The sequence below is a fragment of the Poecilia formosa genome, unplaced genomic scaffold (assembly GCF_000485575.1).
Source record: "Poecilia formosa unplaced genomic scaffold, Poecilia_formosa-5.1.2 Scaffold2, whole genome shotgun sequence".
Lineage (NCBI taxonomy): Eukaryota > Metazoa > Chordata > Actinopteri > Cyprinodontiformes > Poeciliidae > Poecilia > Poecilia formosa.
The window spans coordinates 6157888-6177323 of record NW_006799941.1 but is presented as its reverse complement, the minus strand read 5'-3'; the positions used below and the strand labels follow the sequence as shown (position 1 = coordinate 6177323).

Genomic DNA, 19436 nt, shown 5'->3' with positions numbered 1-19436 from the left:
TGTCATTGTTTGCTCGTTTATTTCTTTTTCACAATTGACACATTAGACAAAAACATCATATTTTATGACTTCTTGACTTGTGTTTCAATCGGTTTCATGTTCACTCTTCAGCCTCCTTTCCCTTTAAATCAACAAGAAGCAGTAACGTATTAGATGATTGGAAATGCTGAAGTCATTATGGTTAAAGTGAAGATGAAATGCAGCTGAAGATCATCATACCCTGCCCATTTCGCGGCTCTTGGCCCTCAGCTTGTTGACCTGGGACTCAGCGATGTCGGCGCGCTCCTGGGCCTCCTCCAGCTCATGCTGGACCTTCCTGTACCTGGACAGGTGAGCGTTGGCCTGCTCCTCCTGGAAAGCACAAAGTCAGACTCTCAAATGGTCTCTTCGGTTTGCTCTACGGATCATTTTTCACTATCCTGTCAGTAGTCTGGTATTAACACGTTGAGTTAGGGTGTTGTTGGTGTAACACCTATTTATTTCACATGTGTCAAATACTTCACACTCACAGCGTCCTCAGATTGACGCTTGTAGGATTTCACTTTGAGCTGCAGCTTGTCCACCAGATCCTGAAGACGGGCGATGTTCTTCTTGTCCTCCTCAGTCTAGGAGCAGTGCATAGCAGAGTCTGTTCGCTTAATCACTGTTTGTTTTGTCAAAAAATAAGTCTAAAGCTGATTCAAAGAACACTTAATCCTTCATTTATCTTATTAAACAAACACAGACCAACAAGAACGACAATATGTGTATGTAACAAATAAATAGGATTAATTCTACTCTATTTTTGCCAGAGTTTGTCTAAACTGATCATCCTGAGCAGCAGAAACATGGTTTCATGATTTTTTCAACTTTTTCATACTTTTTTTAGTAACACTGTAGACATTTAAGAAAAAAAAATAGCTCAAGATATTCATGCAATACTCAGGCATTTACACAAGTTTTGAAACAACATAACGCTGAACATCTTCAGATTCATTTTTGGTATCTGAACTCTATTAGATCATTTTGATTAAAAAATCTATACTAATCAAAACACAGTTGAATATTTGTGATACCTTTATTCTGTTTATAGATATAAAAAAGGTGTTTTAGTGCTTTGTTTGGCAGAATCAAGTTAGAACATCCCTCAGTTCAAGAACCACAGTTCAAAGTTGATACCCTGATTTAAAGTGGTTTATAAAAAAGTGAAAATGAAGGAGTGTTCACAGCCACAGACAAATGCTGATTGTGTTTGATATCTTAAACGGTGAACTCTCAGTTGTGACATATTAAAGTGAGTTAAATGAATGTCATCTACACATACATCCATCCATCAAATAACACTTTATCTCTATCTTTATTTTATATTTTCTCATAGATAATAGAAAAAACAATAGGGTCTGCAATTTTACACATTTTCTAAACCCAGTTTTAATTAATTTTTCGATATTTATCCAGACTTTCAGGAAGGTTTTTGAAAGTTCAAACAAATGAAACACCAAACTGTAAATCTGTATGGATGACATCAGGGTGTTTACTTTTAGTTGTGACCTCCTTATTAAGCACTCTGGCAGCCAAAGACATAATAAGTGTGACTCATGCCCCCTATGGGTCCTAAACGTGTTCTGCATGTCTGTTCAGCAGTAAAAAAAAAACAGAAGCTGCAATTTTCACATAAAGCAGAATTTGTGTTGTTTGCCTGTTAGAATGCATTTCTAGGCCATTCTATTTTTTCTATTTAAACTATTTTTGCTTTTCAGAAAAGCAAAAATAGTTCAATCTTACCTGATAGGTGAGCTCCTTCACTCTGCGTTCATACTTGCGGACACCTTTGATGGCTTCAGCTCCGCGTCTCTGCTCAGCCTCAACCTCCCCCTCCAGCTCACGAACCTTCCCAGAAGAAAACAATAAATCAGTGAGATGTTATTTTCACATTTCACTGAGAAAATAATCTACATATGGATCACCAGCAGAGGCACAATAAAGCAAAACAAAATCTAATATTGTGTAATAAACGTACTCTAGCCTCCAGTTTCTGGAGCTGCTTCTTGCCTCCCTTCAGAGCCAGATTCTCGGCCTCCTCCAGACGGTGCTGCAGGTCCTTCACTGTGACCTCCAGGTTCTTCTTCATCCTCTCCAAATGAGCACTGGTGTCCTGCTCCTTCTTCAGCTCCTCTGCCATCATGGCTGCCTGTAAATGATATGCATTGAAAATGTTGAGATTTTTAGACAGGTTTGGCAGAAATGCAGATTTACTAAATTTAAGTTTAGCTGTGACTGCAGGACCTCCTGAAGCAATTACTAGACACAGAGGATACACATTTCATGACAAATTCAATTTAACTGAACTAATGGAATGATGTAGAAATTTAGAAAAACTGACTTCTACCCTTCACTTGAAATAAATCCCATTGCAGCACATCTAATGCAGCGATGCTATAAATTTATGTGTTCTTTGTTGAGGGATTTGATCATATATCAGATTCGTTCTACTCTATTCTTAACCTGTTCTATCATAATTGTAGAGTTGTACAGTTGAGCATCAGTTTTTAAATATAAACTTGCTTTCTCCTCAGAAAAAAATCGGACATTACCAAAGAATGACGATTATCTGCAGTCAGCATGAATACTTTCATAATACATATGAAGTGAATCTGATGTCTATTGTTGGCTCGTACTACAAAGATGAAGACATGTGGCTGCAGTTTACAAATTTGCCACTAGGTGTCAGTAATGGCTAAATTCCATCAATAATCAAGGCAATGATATAAAACTAGAGAACTCACATCAGTGATGGCCTTCTTGGCCTTCTCTTCGGCATTCCTCGCCTCCTGAATGGCATCCTCCACCTCACCTTGGACCTGGACAAAGTCGGCCTCCAGCTTCTTCTTGGTGTTAATGAGGCTGGTATTCTGAAATAACACAAACGTAAGCAGGTTCAGTTTGTTTGTCCTCATGTATCCTTTCACAAACAAAACAATAATAAACACGCAGTTGAACTTGTAAATGGCATCCTGCGTAGCTCAGAGACGTAAAAGTTCAGCCAAAGAGACCAGATGTTACAGATTAGAAGCTTTTTAGGTAAATACCTGAGAGTGCAGCAGTGTAACACGCTCACTGGCATCCACCAGCTCCTGTTCAGCCACTTTGCGGCTTCTCTCCGTTTGCTCCAGAGCAGCTCTGAGCTCCTCAATCTCGGCAACCATCAGGGTGTTCCTGCGCTCCACCATCGCAACCTGCTCTTTCATGTCATCTTGTGCTCGGACAGCCTCGTCAAGGTGCAGTTGTGCATCCTTAAAAATAAAAAACACATTAACAAAATGGCTGTCTTCACTCAAATATGAAGACAACCTCCTCTATTCAGTGAACTGTAGTACCTTAAGCTGTCCCTGAACGTTTCTCAGTTGCTTCTGGGCTTCTGCCGCCTGCCGGTTGGCGTGGCTCAGCTGTATCTCCATCTCATTGAGGTCTCCCTCCATCTTCTTCTTGATTCTCAGGGCGTCGTTCCTGCTCCTGACCTCAGCATCCAGAGTACTCTGCATGGACTCCATCACCCTCTGGCTGTTCCTCTTGATCTGCTCGATCTCTTCATCCTTTTCTGCAAGTTTTCTGTCAATTTCACTTTTGACTTGGGTAAGTTCCAGCTGGACGCGGAGAATCTTGGACTCCTCATGCTCCAGGGTGGCCTGAACGGAAACGTAAATTATGCAGTTAAAGAGTTTCTCATTTGGACTGCTCTTTGCAAACACGTTATTTCAATTACCTCAGCTTCCTCCAGGGCTGTTTGGATTTCTACTTTCTCATTCTCTGCTGTTTTCTTGCCCTTCTCCAACTCATGAATGGTCTTTCCCGTTTCACTAATATGTTCGGTCAAATCACTTATTTCCTCTGTTGAGGGATCAAAATCCCAAAAGTTACAATACAATAAAATACAAAAAGATAAAATACATAACTCTTTATCAATTATCAACAAAGCTTTTTAGTCTTGCCAGACACATGCATGGTTTTTATCTTACGCTGCAGGTTCTTATTCTCCCTCTTCAGAGTCTCCAGATGGTCCAGAGCTTCTTCATAAGAGTTTTTCATTTTGAACATCTCTGTGCTCAAAGAGCGAGCCTCTTTCTGAGCTCCCTCCAGCTCAGCCTGGCTCTCCTCATACTTCTGCTTCCACTCTGCAAGAACCTGAAAACACAAACGGGTCAAATATTTGTTGCCCATTGTTGACTTTGTGTCCCTCAGTAAGAACAGGACTAAAAAGACAACAACAAAACCTTGTCAAAGTTCCTCTGCTTCTTGTCAAGATTTGCAGCCAGAGCATTGGCTCTCTCCACGTCGATCATCAGGTCCTCCACTTCACCCTGCAGCCTCTGCTTGGTCTTTTCCAGAGAGGCACATTTTGCATTCACAGCCTCAATGGACTCCTCTGCATCCTGAAGACGCTGGGCGAGCTTCTTCCTGCAGAGAGTATGTTTGATTTAAAAATCTTGAAATCCTTTGTAATTTCAAATCGGCATCGTAAGAGTAAAAGTTAGACTTACTTGGCCTCTTCCAGCTCCTCAGTGCGCTGAATGGCATCAGTCTCATACTTGGTTCTCCACTGAGCCACCTCGCTGTTAGCCTTGGACATAGCGCGCTGCAGCTCGGCTTTGGCCTCCTGCTCCTCTTCATACTGCTCTCTGAGCAGATCACAGTCATGACGAGATGACTGGACCGCATGAGCCAGAGCATTCTTGGCCTAAATGGGTCAAAATAGAAAATGCAATATTTGTTATTCTTGACAAATTTTTTTTAAATAAAAAAACAAAGGACGCTTTATTACCTTAACTTCTTCCTCAAGGTGTCTTTTGAGCTCCTCGATTTGATGCATAAAGGCCTGTTTTCCTCTAGTAAGCTGGGAAACAAGAGACTCTTTTTCCTCCAGCTGACGACTGATTTCACCTGGATGAAACAAGCAGAATGAAAGTGGGTAGAGGCAGTGGATGACTGGATGGATGTACAATGTTCCTTGTGTTTCTAAGAATTTGACTTTAAGTAATCCTCACTCACCATTCTCAGACACAAGTCTAGCTTTATGAGAATTAATTTCATTAAGTTGACGGATATGCTCGTCATTCTTGGTCTTCAGTTCACTCAATTGATCCTCAAGAGAGCGGCACATCTTCTCCATGTTAACCTAGAGGACATCCAGAACAATCAAGGTTACAGGGACTTTAATGTTCTTCAACTTTGAGTTCTGAAAAAGAAATATTAATCAATTTCACCTTTGCTTTTGCAGTGGACTCCATGTTGCTTGAGAGGTCGTCGATCTCCATCTTGTATTCACTTTTCTCTTTCTCCAGCTTCTGTTTGACTCTCTGGAGGTTATCGATCTGCTCTCCCAGCTCCGCCACGCTGTCGGCCTGCTTCTTACGGAGAGATGCGGCCGTGGCCTCATGCTGCAGGGTGGCCTCTTCAAGGTCACGGCGCAGCTTCTGAAACTCAGCCTCGCGCTTCTTGTTCATCTCGATCTGAACAGCTGTGGCTCCTCCAGCTTCCTCAAGCCTCTCGCTGATCTCCTCAAGTTCCCTGGAGAGATCGGCCCTCTGCTTCTCCACTTTGGCCCGAGCAGCTCGCTCAGCCTCAATCTCCTCTTCTAGCTCCTCAATACGAGCCTGTATTGCAAAAATGGAGTTTGAGTCAGCAAAACTAATGGCAAGAAAACCTAGCATTTTAATTGCTAAATGTCTGACGTAGTAAAAATTAAGACAGTATAGCAGGGGTCACCAACTCCAGTCCTCAAGGCTACCATCCTGCAACTTTTAGATTCACCTCTGCTCCAAAATGTCTGAATTCCCTCACCAGCATTCATTCCTCTGCAATAGGCTGGAAACGAGCAGTTTATTTCATCCAGGTGTGTTTGAGGAGAGACGCATCTAAAAGTTACAGGATGGTGGCCCTCAAGGACTGGAGTTGGTGACCCCTGCAGTATAGTAATCTCATTTTCTAAAGTATCTTGTTTGAATGGCAACTTTAGTCATTGTTTTGAGACATTTTGGCAGTCATTAGTTTTGAGACAAAATGCACAATATGCTTCATGTTGTAAGCAATAATAACAAATGACCACATTCAAAGTCCTCAAGCTATTTACATCTTACCTGTAGTTCCTTGATTTTCTTCTGAAGCTGAGAACCGATGGTCTGTTCATCCTCTATCTTGCTGAGAAGCTGGCTTATTTCAAAGTCCCTCCTTTACAAAATTTTTTTAGATTTACTGCAGGAAATCCATTTATCTTCCACACATGTTCAACTGCTAACGTGTAAATATATATTTGACTTGTCTTTTCATTTTTACCCACTTTTTAATCTTCTCTTCAGACTGCTGCTTGTCATTCTCCAGATCCATTGTGGTTTCCTGAGCCAGTTTCAGATCTCCTTCCAGCTTCCTCTTGGCTCGCTCAAGATCCATACGGAGTTTCTTTTCCTGCTCCAGGGAACCTTCAAGCTGGTGCAAAGAGAGAATCAGAAGTCAGTGATCCCATGTATTTAAAAAAACAGAACTGTTGTTGACTCAGACAAAGCACTGATGTTTACATCGTCCACTTGCTGCTCCAGTTTTGTTTTGGCTTTGGTCAGAGTGTTGACTTTGTCTTCCTCTGCCTGCAGATCATCCAGGGTCTGCTGATGGGCCTCCTGGAGGGCTTTTTTCTCCTTTGTCAGTTTAGCAATGGTCTCATCTTGAGAAGCCATTTCCTCTGTGAGGTTTTTAACCTGCACTGACAAATAAATTGCTTTAGTAATTTGGTCAAATTGCATTTAACAGGAATGTGATTCATAAACTCAAACCTTGTTTTCCGTGGCATGTTTCTCCTTTTCCACTTTGGCCAGAGTCAGCTCCAAGTCATCGATGTCCTTCTTCAACTCAGAGCATTCGTCCTCGAGTTTTCTCTTCTTTGCTGTCAGCTCAGCATTGATCTCTTCCTCATCCTCCAGTCTCTCGTTGGTCTCTTTGAGTTTGGCCTCAAGCTGGATTTTCGCTTTGATGAGCCCCTCACACCTTTCCTCCGCATCAGCCAGGGTTTCGCCCTCCTAGATTCAAGTGAACCGCAGATATTGTCAAAGTTGGCGACCTAGCATTGTCAAACAGTAAATTGCTCTGGTCTTATACATACCGACTGAATCTGCAGCTGCAGGTCGTTCTTCTCCTGAAGGAGAGAAACCATCTTCTCCTCCAGTTCTTTCTTCTTAGCCAAAGCCTTTGTCAGGTCTTCTTTGGTCTTGGCAAAGTCTTCTTTCATTTGGGCCATCTCCTTCTCCGTCTCTGCACTCTTCAGCAGAGGTTTGATCTTGAAGTACAGCTTCATCCATGGCCAAGTTTTGACGTTCATGAATGAACGGATGTTGTACTGGATGGTGAAAATGGCTTCCCTTGGAGAATCAAGCAGAAACATATTCTTATACTCAGACTTGTAAAATGTAAGCAAACCTTTTCACTGCTCCATCGAAACAACACATGACTGAAATGCTTTTCAAATGACCAAAACCCTAACACTAATCTAAAAAACCCCAACATAAACAAAAAGTCAAGTTTAACAGATTAAACAAAAGTGCTATGAATACATCTAAACATGGCAAAACCTTTTCTAAAAGAAAACATTGAACTAAAAAGTCCTTTTAAGAAAAATACAAGCTGTACACAGTGAAATGTTTAGTTCCTTTTAATGTTACTGTATTTCTATCCAGCTTAGGAAAATCTACCTTCTTTCCATCATCTTTACGAATTCCCGCCTCATCACGTAGCCTCTGCAGAGAGCCTGGGTCATTGTGACCAGTTCCGCCAGTTTCTCATCCCTCATCTCCTCCAGGGTACCCAGCAGTCCAGCCTTAAAGAACACCTGACGGGTAAAACGGCATTAGATTAACATTTTATTCAGCTTTCAATTAAGATTTTTCTTAAATCTGTTGATTTACCTTAGTGTGGCCAAACCTATACTGAGTGTGGTCAATGTTGATGGATCCCAGGAGTTTCTCAGAGGCCTTCTTGTTGTCAATGAATTGGCCTTCAGGAATAACACTAGCGTTCAGTACTTTGTACCTGCAAAAAGTCGCATTAATCCGATTAACAACACAGTTGAGCAAATTATGGTAGATTAATAAGTACAGATAACTGCACCTCTGCTTGAAGTCACCATAGAGGATCCTGCTGGGGAAACCTTTCCTGCAGATCCTGATGCCCTCCAGCACGCCGTTACACCTCAGCTGGTGGATGACCAAGAAGTTTTCCATCAGACCTGAAGCAACAACACATGGATGGTAATTACTGTGTAACTTAACCATGGGGTCATGAGAATCACCTGATCCAAACAGAATCAGAGCCACAATCATTGGAAACAGAGATCATCTAAAATTTCTTTACTCATCTTTATCTGGTCCAGGCGCACGTTGTGAATGTTACAAAATCATTGTTTCAAACGTTGGACTTCTAGTGACAATTCATGTCAGATGTTTATAAGTTTATAAACAAATGAAATAGATATTTTTCCATTTCTATGATCATCTATCCCTATAAATGATCAAAACGGCTGGACAAAATGGCTTATTTTTTGATACAAAACAAGTGTGCTCAAAATTGGAGTGTACATTTTGCCGATGTATACTTTTCTAATTTGTATCTACAAGTCTTGAAGAGTTACCGTCTTGGAGACTGACCTGGGGTTTTGGATTCATTAGGAATGAGACAGCGCACAAAATGTGGATGGGTGCTCCTCAAGTTGGTCATTAACTTTCCAAGATTTTCCTATAGAAGGACAAACAAACATAATATTTTAATTTCTTCCAAACTGGGGACCTTCACCTTCATAACACTGGTAGCCATTTTATAGAACCATGACATAATTATAGCCCATAACACAAAAGGAAGTTCTTCACACAACAGAAAGGAATTGGACCATTTAGCATAGAATGGTACACAAATAGAGAGAGGCAAAACAACCTAGAGGAAACATATTTTGATTTTGCAAAAGATTTTATCCTGCACCTTTTACAGGCAAACTTTACCCAGGTGGTTTTTGAAGTTTCACACTTTGCAAATGTCTACGACTACATACACTTCAGTCAAAAGAAAAAAAATAAAATAAAAGACACTTATAGAACTACAGGGAAGACATAAATATCCAGTTTTACATACTGTTGCTTGTTCTACATCAAAGAGGATTTGTACTTTGTGGACTGATTATCTTAAATCTACATTATGAATGATGCACTTTAGAGTAGCTAAGGGAAGGCCCATAGAAGGACTAAGAATGAATAGCTTATGTGTTCATTAAATACACTGCATTATGTTATAATTTAAAAATTTAAATATACCCTGAAGAGAGCTGAAACAGTTTGGAAGGAGCCTCCCTTCTTCTTGCCTCCACCCTTCTTCCCCCCTTTGGCATCTGCAAAAAAAATACACAGGTATAAGTAAAGAGAGAGACTATTTGTGTCCAAAATGATGCAGATTAAACCAGATTCATGAGTTCTAAACATGAGACATAACATTCAACACTGTAAACATATAAATGGTACCATCTGCTCCTGCGTGAGAAGCATAGAGGTGAGCCAGCAGCTTGGATGAGGACTTCTGGTAAAGCTGGACCACAGAGTCATTCAGGGGATCCTTGTTCTTGTCTAACCAGCCAACAACATTGTAGTCCACAGTGCCAGCATAGTGCACCAGAGAGAAATGAGCCTCAGCTTTCCCTTTGGCAGGTTTTGGTTTCTGGAAGGGAGCACTTTTTCCCAGATGTTGGTCGTACAGTTTGCTCTTGAAGGTCATGTCTGTTGCCTTGGGAACAATACACTCCTCTTCAAGCATGGAGAAGATGCCTAGAGGCTGTCAGGATGGAAACATGCAATTAAAATCAAGACATCTTGAGGCATCAAAATGATTCTCTGTGTTGGTCAGTATGTGTCTGAGCTTGTTGCTGACCTTTTCAATGAGCTCAATGCACGCAGCCAAGTCCATGCCAAAGTCAATGAACTCCCATTCAATTCCCTCCTTCTTGTACTCTTCTTGCTCCAGGACGAACATGTGATGGTTGAAGAACTGTTGCAGTTTTTCATTGGTGAAGTTGATGCACAGCTGTTCCAAGCTGTTAAACTGTTGGAAGACAGACTCTGTTAGATGTTTACCGTGCTGGTTCACTGATTTAAAGGTTAATCCCAATATTACTGACATCAAAGATTTCAAAACCAGCGATGTCCAAGACACCGATGAAGTAGCTCCTTGGCTGCTTGGTGTCCAACATCTCGTTGATTCTGACGACCATCCACAAGAACATCTTCTCATAGACAGACTTGCAGAGAGCACTCACTGCATTGTTGACCTGAAGATGGAAAGACATGCTGTAGTTTAAAAAAATTCTGTCAATCAATTTAACCTCATAAACTCAAATTGTCTGTCACCTGTGGCACAGTTTGACCTTTGACCACCATTTCATTTCCAACCTTCACTCGGGGGTAACACAAAGCTTTGAGCATGTCAGCAGAGTTCAGGCCCATGAGGTAGGCGATTTTATCGGCCACTGATAAAAGCATAAATATGAGAGCAATTACAACATTGCAAATTACAAAACTATCATGAAATCCATTTATCTGGCATGTGATTTTATATTTCTTTTCCTTTACACGGCCACCAGAGCAAGTGGGGATCTTGCGTTGTTTTATTAAGAATGCAATACGACTCAGATGAAATGCAACATTTTCTGATTTGCTTCACAGTTCTTTTAACATTTCCTCAAGAAAACAGTGGGGCCAAATTATTTTTATTATATTTATATGTTTTCATGATTCAGGCTTCTTACCCTCAGTGCCATCAGGTTCAGCCTGCTCTTCCCGCTGCTTCTGCTTGAACTTCATGTTTCCATGATGCATCACAGCTCCCGTTAGCTTGTAAATGTTAGCTTTCTCTTCTGCAGTGAAACCCAGGATGTCGATGGCAGTCTGAAGAGTTGGTATACAAAAACATAGATCTATTATTGATTTGTCATACTTTAGATTTAAACAAGCTTGTTTGCTGAGTGTGGTGTCAGCCGCTCCTGAAATGGTGCTTCTAATCACATTTTACTCACATCGGTGGCGATGAATTCTTCAACGTCATTGATACTCTTGACAGTGATTTCTCCCTGACTTATCATGGGAAAGTCATATGGGTTGGTGGTGATGAGGAGACCCTCTGAAAAAAAAAACTCTTCTATTTTAGTATCCAGACTCTAGTGAATCATTACTTTGTATACTGTGAGGCGACATTTCTAACCTATTAGCTCAGGTTTGTGGCCTGTTGCGAGCTGGTAGAAGATGTGATAACTTCTCTCAGCAGACAGCTGGAATGTCACACGAGATTTCTCCAGCAGATCTGAGAACAAGACAGAAATGATTTTAGTTTGTCCTTTTATAAAATCTCATGGCAGGTTTTGAAATCTAAAACACGTACATGTTTCAATATCAGCTGAAGCCAGCTTTCCAGTTGTTCCGAAATGGATTCTGATGAATTTACCCTAAATAAGCACAGAGTCATTAGTGTTGGTTTTATATATATATATATATATATATATATATATATATATATATATATATATATATATATATATATACACCTTAAAATTTATTTAAATCAGATTGATATGTGATCATACTATGCACTTACAGCAAACTGCATGCCGTCCAAAATAAAATATTAGCAATCAACATATAAGCATTCAGATAAGCAATGAAATGCAGTGCTTTTTAAAAGAGCAAGCAGACATTACATTCTTGCACTAGTTTCTTAAGCTGGGAAACTTACAAAGCGAGATGAGTTGTCATTTCTCACTGTCTTGGCATTACCATAGGCCTCCAGCAGGGGGTTGGCTGCAATGATTTGATCTTCCAGCGAACCCTTTAAACAAAGTTACAAAACACATATTTGTATTCTGTCATTCATGTCTTCAGCGGTATGAGAGATAAATACAAGACTTTTCCTGCTCACCTGCATTTTTCCAGGAATTGGCTCCGACTTCTTTCCACCAGCTACTGCGATTGTCGCAAAGTACTGGATGACACGTTTGGTGTTCACAGTCTTTCCTGCACCAGATTCGCCACTGGTTTGAAGATACACAGCTTAATTAGAGAAGTACTGATGCAATTAATGTCAGTAATACCTTATATCTGATAATATGTGGCACTTACGTAATCAGGATTGACTGATTCTCACGGTCTGTTGGAAAAATGCAAAGTCATACAACTCAATATTAAATTACAATATCATATACTGTTGCCTCAATGAAGTAAAGTTATTAAAAGTTGAGTTTGTCCATACAATCCTCATTTTGGATAGAGTGGAGATAAAAAGATGACAGATACCTTGGAGCATGAACTGATAGGCGTTGTCAGAGATGGAGAAGATGTGGGGAGGAGCCTCAATTCTCTTCTTCCCCCTGTATGCTGCAACAACCATTGCATCGTACACTGGCAGCCACTTGTAGGGGTTCACAGTGACGCAGAACAACCCAGAGTAGGTCTGTGTAAGACAGTGAGACATCCAGCAAATTTAAATGGATCCCAAAGTTAACATCTCTAATTTGGTCCTTAGGCTTCTCCTTGTTAACCAATTGAAATGATTAAGTAGTCGCATGAAATCTGTTTGAAATAACATGAGCAATAAGTATCTTTTGCCCCAATAAGGATTAAGTTATGAACTTAATCAAAAAGTGCTACAAATCTTTAGCTCAATTCATAAAATGGACTTACGTAGATCATCCATGCTGCATATCGCTCTTTGAGGTTATACAGCACAGAGGGCTCACTGAGGTGGGTCATCATGGCCATGTCTTCAATCTTGTCGAACTTTGGTGGGTTCATTGGAAAGATTTCATCCTCCTTTACAGTGATACTCTACAACAAAACAGCAGAGCATGTGAGTAAAGTTCTAGTTTCCAATAAACATCGAACAAATAGATCTATCATGTTCCATCGTGTGTACTTAGATGTCCACCTACCTTTCCACCTTTAACTTCTACCGTGGCTTTGCCACCCTCCTTCTTCACTAGTTTACCCTTCAAATACATCTCAGTAGGCTCTGTTACGAAATAAGCTGTTTTGGCATCAAAGGGAGTGTTCTGAGCCTCGATTCTCTCCCTTTCTGGTTTCCGGAGGTATACAGCCGCCGGGCCAAAACACTCCATCTCCGAATCCCCACTCATGGTTCTGCTGTAAAAACAAGTAAAACCAAAACATCATCATTCCTTTTAAAAGTACTTGGCTTTAGCTTTTTCTGGCATTCTGGCATGGGATGTATGGAATTTACCTTGTTTGTTTTTCAGTGATGCACTTGGTGTGTGGATACTAAGAAAGGTTAGAAAGCATAAAAGGAAAAACTCAAGCTCATGAGACTATCAAGAGTTTGCATATGTAAAATAAATTCAAAGCACAAATAACTTCAAAAGTATGATCGAAGACTCACCTTTTCTGGAAGCCGGTCAGTCCTGAACTTCAGAGTGAACTGGCAGCTTCTGTTTTATATTGAAATCTCTGGCAGTCAGGGAGGAACAGCCCTCCTTTTAGGGTCACTTATCCTTCTCCAGATACATGATCTCAGATGTCCTCTACAGCTCTCCATCACCAGTGGTGTTACCCTATCCGATGTAATGCCAAAACAATTATTAACTGAAACCCCAGATCGTAAATAAGTAAGTCAGTAAACTTTATTTATACAGCATCTTTTACAGGTCAGAAGCCACAAAGTGCTTTACAAAATATAAGATATAAAAACACAGAAGATAAATCAAAAGGAGATATAAAACAGGACATGTGTGATACTAAATCAAATAAAACAGATTGAAAGCCAATCTGAACAAATGTGTCAGCTGCTGGTATCAAGAGTATCAAAGCACAGTCTGGGGGTACAGCCTTAAAGGCTTTATCCCCTCTGGTCTTAGAATGAGTTCATGGCACCATTAACAGCCTTTGACTGGAAAATCTCAGGCAGGGAGGAGAGGATTAGGGCTCTCCATACTTAACCTAGCAGCAACTGAGACTGGGAGGGAAGCCTGTGCATCTCTTAAGATCTTTACTTAGTGTTCAAAGAAGAAATTATTCGTAAACCCTGTGTTGCTGAGATAAATAACGATTTTTAAATTAAAGGAATATAACATTATTACCATTACTTTTAACATACGCAGATACTATATATTCCATCTTCACATGAATAATTCTTTCCGCAACCGAATCTTTGGCAGTGACTCTGTTCAAAGCAGCTCTTAAGCCCAGGGATGAGGAGTTTACTTAAAGCTATTTTAAGATCCCATTATGGTGCATTATACTTGGAGAAGATCTGCTGTGTTATAAAGCAGTTCTCTAGAGGTATGATTAGGTTGCAACAAAAAATAACATTTGATATGTTTGGCCTTCTTTTACAGTCTTATTAGGACCTAAAGCAAATATAGCTTCTCACAGACAAATGCCCAAGCTCTTACTACTGCAATGGCCGACAAATGCTTAGAACACCGCTGTTACATGTGAGATAGTGTTCAGCATCTTGTTGCATCAGTCCTGCTCTGGGAAGGTCCATATTCTTTTATACATGTATTGTGATTTAGTCATCAGCTCATTTGGTTCAGTTGAACTGGGTTCTGAATCCTGGTAAGTACACTCCATCGCAAGACAGTTGCTGTGTTTGTTTCTCTGTAGCTTAGATCTTAAATGCGCATAGTGAATGCAGTTACATTGTGCTATATTGTGACACTGATGATTGGTCTTTTTTATAGTTTGGATGCATGTGTATTTGTTGCACTAGTACAATAATGTCAGTCATACTAAGCAATCCATTTAATTGCTGCAGTTTTAAATGTAAACATCCAGTATTTTGTTCTGTAAACTGCTTAAATGTGCATTCGTGAAATCTAAAAGAATTGGGAAGGACAGACTGTAGACTACTTAGATGAAGAAATTCAACGAATTAACTGTTTATATAATGAACCACCTGTTGGCTTCTGGTCAATGTTGTCAACACATCTGAGAGGCAAATACTGTTCATTAAATTCTTGAGGAATGATTATTCCCTTGTGTGTGATAAATAATACATCTCTGAGAACGTGTCATCAACACTTTCTGCTGTGCATGCACATTTGTTTTGACCAAAGTTAAAATAGTGAGCAACTAGGGAAAGGAAGGATAAAACTGGGTGTGGTTTATGACATGCATTTTTTACTGCAAACAAACTGAAGATCAAGTAAGTTGTGTATGTTTAGGCATTGTCTGTTTTTTCTTAAGCTCTAGCTGCCAGGTTTGATATGACTACCGTTTGTAAAGTTACAAAGTCAAAGAAAGTCAAGAATTAACTGCATTATTGTTATTTAGCCAGTCATAACAGAAAAAAATGGGAGTTCATTTTTCAGTCATATTTTCATCATGTTATTTGTTTATACATGTCACAGTTTAAAACTAAATATTTAATTAGCAAGCTATACATTTAGTTTATGCCAAACATTTAGTTAGCAAGCTAAAAAAAATATGGCTTTGAAAAATTAATCTCCATTTTTTTCTCTTATGACGGGCTAGATAATACAATTACTGCTGTCAATACTTGACTGTGTAACTTTACAAACTGAAGGCTATAGTTTTTGCACTGATGCAGGCATGTCGGCATTTATTGCAGATTGGTTGTATTGCAGCATGAAGCTCCTGTGATTTTGTATGGACTGTTTATGTTCTCCCATCAGGTCCAGTTGTCTCTGGGCCTTTCCGATTTCCTCCAACAATATGAAAATATGCATATTAGGTTATGGGCGTTTGCTTTCATGGTTAGTTTGTCCTGTATGTCTGTGTGTTGTGAAGGACTTCCCACCTATCCAAAGAGGGTGTCCCTCCTCTAGCCCAACGACTGCTAAAAATAGACAGCTGCCCCCCACAACCCAGCAGGGACAAGCGAGTACAGATAATGGATGGATGGATTCCTGATGCCATGGCATGTCGAATAACTAGGGTGATGTATTTATATATACATGTTTTGTTGAATTCTCTTAGAAAGTTTGATTGTCGCCATTAAAATCAGGAATGTAAAGATAAAGTCCTGCAGGCCTCCCTAAACTAGTGGTCAAACCTCTGCACCTGTATGCAAGTGGTAACTTTTGCACTCAACTGTTGGAGCTGCTTGTTGTTTAGAAGCAGTCTTCTTTTTTTTGCATTACTTGTTAATCCTCCTGTGTGCAAGTCTTTACTTATGCAACCCTGATCAACAGGGGTTTGTTTATGTTGCTTATTTCTTTGTGAAGTGGAAAACCCTACATATGTATTAGCTTCCCTACCAGAAAGGTGAGAAAAAAAAACTTTTATTACTGTAATACAATGTAGGATTTCAGAACTTGGGGCATATCTTAAAAGGGTGAAAAAAACAAAAAAAAATGGTGTAGTCCCACAATACCTGGAGAAACTGTGGCTTCCCCCTTTGAGTCACACAACATAGCTATTAGGTTAATTGGTTTCTCTAAATTGTTCTTGTGATTGATTGCAAGTATGTGCATGTTTATTTGTCATGTGAATCTGTGTGTTGCCTTTTGATAGGCTGGTGCCAACCTTGCATATTAGGCTGGCACAAATGTGGACGGATGTTCCCCTAGAGAATAAATGCATTATATTGCCAAAATATCCAGTTATCTACAGTCACAGGATACAGTGACATTCAAATCTTAATCCAAGAGGAGTAAAGTAATGAAAATGTATCTTTTGCAATTTTTCCAGAAACACATTTACAATCCATATCTTGTATCTTTTTTGTTGAAAATTCATACTTAGCTTGTGCTTAATGATGTTTCCATCCATTCATTCATCCAGCAATCCATGGTAATGTTAATGTAAATGGTTAAAAAAGTTTGTATTTTTCTCCTGCTTTTATTAGTTACTGCTTTATTGTGAAATAACATTATAAAATTCATTAAAACAAAGTTTTTCACCTCTCATTTTTGCAGGGCTTCCTCTTTTCTCTGCCTGAGGTGCTTATTTTCACCATGTTGCACTTCCTGTGGAATTGAAAAATTATGAAGTATGAGTGAATTGTTATAGTTTAGAAATGGCAGGATGAATGTGCAATACCATATTTCAGAAGGATCATGGATTCTCCACAGTTCTTCTGCGCTGTGACCAAAGCATGGTGGGATCATTAAAAGGTTCCTTCCTAAATCAACAAAAAGAAAAATCATTACATCTCCAAAACAAGGCTGTTGAGACAGATAATTTAATATTCAGTGTTGGCAACAGGTCGTGATACCATGTAATGTTAATGATGAGGATGGTGGTGATGATAATGATAGAGAGGCTGGTAACATAAGCAGCACATTTGCACCTCTGCAACCTGAGGCTCCCTCTGGTGTTTATAAGGAGCCAGTGACCCCAGCCGTCGACATGGCTAAGCACTCACACGTGATAGTAGTTAACACCAGCAGGGTCTGATAGCACATGAACTTAATGTGGTGGTGCAGAGAAATCTCCAAACAGAAACAAATTTAAAAACAGCAAACACAACATGCAAAGTTTGTTGTGTTGTAAAAACTAATTTGTGAACTTCCTAAGAATCTGAAAATAGTTTTAGTCTTACGATAAAGATGAACTTCATCCACTAAGTGATGCCATTAGCTTTTAAAAGGAAACTTCTCACCATCTCTAATCATATTTATCATATACAAGACATTCAAGTAACAAGATATACATTCAAACTCACATATTGTCTGGATAGATGCTACCTTTACGTGGAGGTCTCCACCCATATTCGGGCACAGATTTTTAAAAGCATGCATTAAAAGATATAATTTACAAAGGTTGTAAACAAAGAAAAAAAAAACCAAGTTTGTTTGAAAGTTGCAAAAATAAAAAGATAAAGATGTTCAGAAGCCAGTCAGGACTGTGACTCAGAACCTGGCTCTAAAGTTGCACAAGTTAAAAAACAACACACATGGATGTTGAAAAGATTTGGTAAAAGTTTCATTCAACAATTTAAATTGTTCAAACATGCAACTTTAAGGTAATTTTCATATTCATGTGCATCTCCACCTCTTCAAGTCTTAACTTCACATCTCAAACCTCCAGTACTACAGAAAGTACAATAATAAATACAGATTACAGACAAAATTTCCTAACAAATGTCACTTAAATGGACCAAAAAGTACTTACAAATTTGAAAAACGATGCTGCTTTTTGTGCAAGTGTATATCCGTGCTCTTTGTTACCACTCAATAGACTGGAATGTTACTCAGGACTCACCTTGGTTTGTTATCCTGATCCCAGCTGTTGCTCTTTGGCAAACACAGAAGCTGACACACCTACATAAAACACAATATGTCCCTTGAGCATGTGGTATTTTCCTTGAGCATCCACACAACCTAGGTGCTATATTTGAAATCTTTCCTTATAAGACAGAAGACTTCAATGCTAGCATCATGTCATTTATCTTCACTGAATACAGAGGTCTATAATATCTTCTAGGTAACCACTTTAGAATTTCTTTTCATTTTAACAATGTAACTTGATAATCTTTCCAGGCAAACAGTGCCTACAAGCTCCTTAACCCACATTTACAAAACTTGCCACCTGTCGGAAGTCTCTGGCAAAAAATTGTTGGTTTTTAGTAGATTCTTTGTCAAGCAAAACACACAATAGAGATTAATATTTTCAACATGTTTTGATACAAACATCTGTCATTGTGGGGTCATTTATAAAATCACAAGGAAGAATAGCAGTAATCCATCCCTCTCCTGCTCTACATTTAGCAATTGTCTCAGCCTCCCTTGTGTATCCCTTCAAAAGAAGAATAAGAGCAGCTGTTGGCACTGTTGTGTAAAGTAATCCCTTTGGCAATCCCCACTTTTCTTCAAAGCCCAGTGGCACTCATTTTATTTTTTAATCATTTCTGACCTGTAAGGACTCTGAAACTTGATATTGATGACTTTTTAAAGCCTTACAGAAAAATAGCAGAGGACAGCTTTTGTGCCAGAGGACATTGAAAAGATGTTTTAGTCACACCTTTGGCATTTCTGCAATTCTGATTCAACTTCACATGACTTTAACCAACATCTGTAAGTTTATTCATATACATGGTTTGACACAGAAAGAGTAAACTTGCACATTGCATGATATACAACCTAAATAAGCGCACCATTTAAAAAAAATGATTTTCTCACAGCATTTCTTGACAAAAGTCAGAGGAAACAAAACCTGAATCAGATGTGTGACTTATAGGGATTTCTCAGGAATCCCATAGGCAAAAACAAAATGTATTCTTTTTATTGGGGTGTTTATGGAGATCCAGCTATTGTCTGGGATGAATGGCATGCAACGACCATAAACCCTTTTAGCACAATAGATACAGGCACTTCTGCAAAAGTGTAATGACAGGCGACATGACCAAATACAGCAACAAACATGTGACAGACTCCCATCAGGCAATATAAAAGGAGCAGCAAACAGGACCCT

At 39.4% G+C, this 19436-nt stretch overlaps 1 protein-coding gene across 1 annotated transcript; it reads right to left on the bottom strand.

The window, feature by feature from the left end:
* LOC103137928 (myosin heavy chain, fast skeletal muscle-like) lies at positions 1 to 13540 on the bottom strand. The gene is made up of 41 exons (XM_016671636.1): positions 13438 to 13540; positions 13282 to 13319; positions 12974 to 13184; positions 12726 to 12869; positions 12339 to 12495; positions 12165 to 12192; positions 11965 to 12076; positions 11782 to 11874; positions 11431 to 11494; positions 11254 to 11352; positions 11069 to 11172; positions 10802 to 10940; positions 10404 to 10522; positions 10175 to 10324; positions 9928 to 10098; positions 9525 to 9831; positions 9321 to 9394; positions 8664 to 8751; positions 8128 to 8245; positions 7926 to 8049; positions 7713 to 7849; positions 7127 to 7382; positions 6801 to 7043; positions 6549 to 6725; positions 6314 to 6459; positions 6114 to 6204; positions 5241 to 5630; positions 5026 to 5152; positions 4799 to 4917; positions 4518 to 4714; positions 4251 to 4434; positions 3996 to 4161; positions 3743 to 3867; positions 3357 to 3665; positions 3069 to 3272; positions 2766 to 2891; positions 2000 to 2170; positions 1765 to 1869; positions 510 to 605; positions 220 to 351; positions 1 to 121 (listed from the first exon to the last, which is right to left on the bottom strand). The coding sequence occupies exons 3-41, from the start codon at positions 13175 to 13177 to the stop codon at positions 101 to 103; spliced, it is 5817 nt and encodes a 1938-aa protein (XP_016527122.1). The 5' UTR covers positions 13178 to 13184; positions 13282 to 13319; positions 13438 to 13540; the 3' UTR covers positions 1 to 100.
* Between the last annotated feature and the right edge of the window lie 5896 nt (positions 13541 to 19436).

Coding starts and splice junctions, on each gene's coding strand:
- LOC103137928 (XM_016671636.1), bottom strand. CDS start 13,177: ATGAGTGGGGATTCGGAGATGGAGTGTTTTGGCCCGGCGGCTGTATAC. Junction 10,325..10,403: donor AAGGTCAAACTGTGCCACAG/GTGACAGACAAT, acceptor TTCCATCTTCAG/GTCAACAATGCAGTGAGTGC. Junction 8,246..8,663: donor TAATGAATCCAAAACCCCAG/GTCAGTCTCCAA, acceptor TTGTTGCTTCAG/GTCTGATGGAAAACTTCTTG.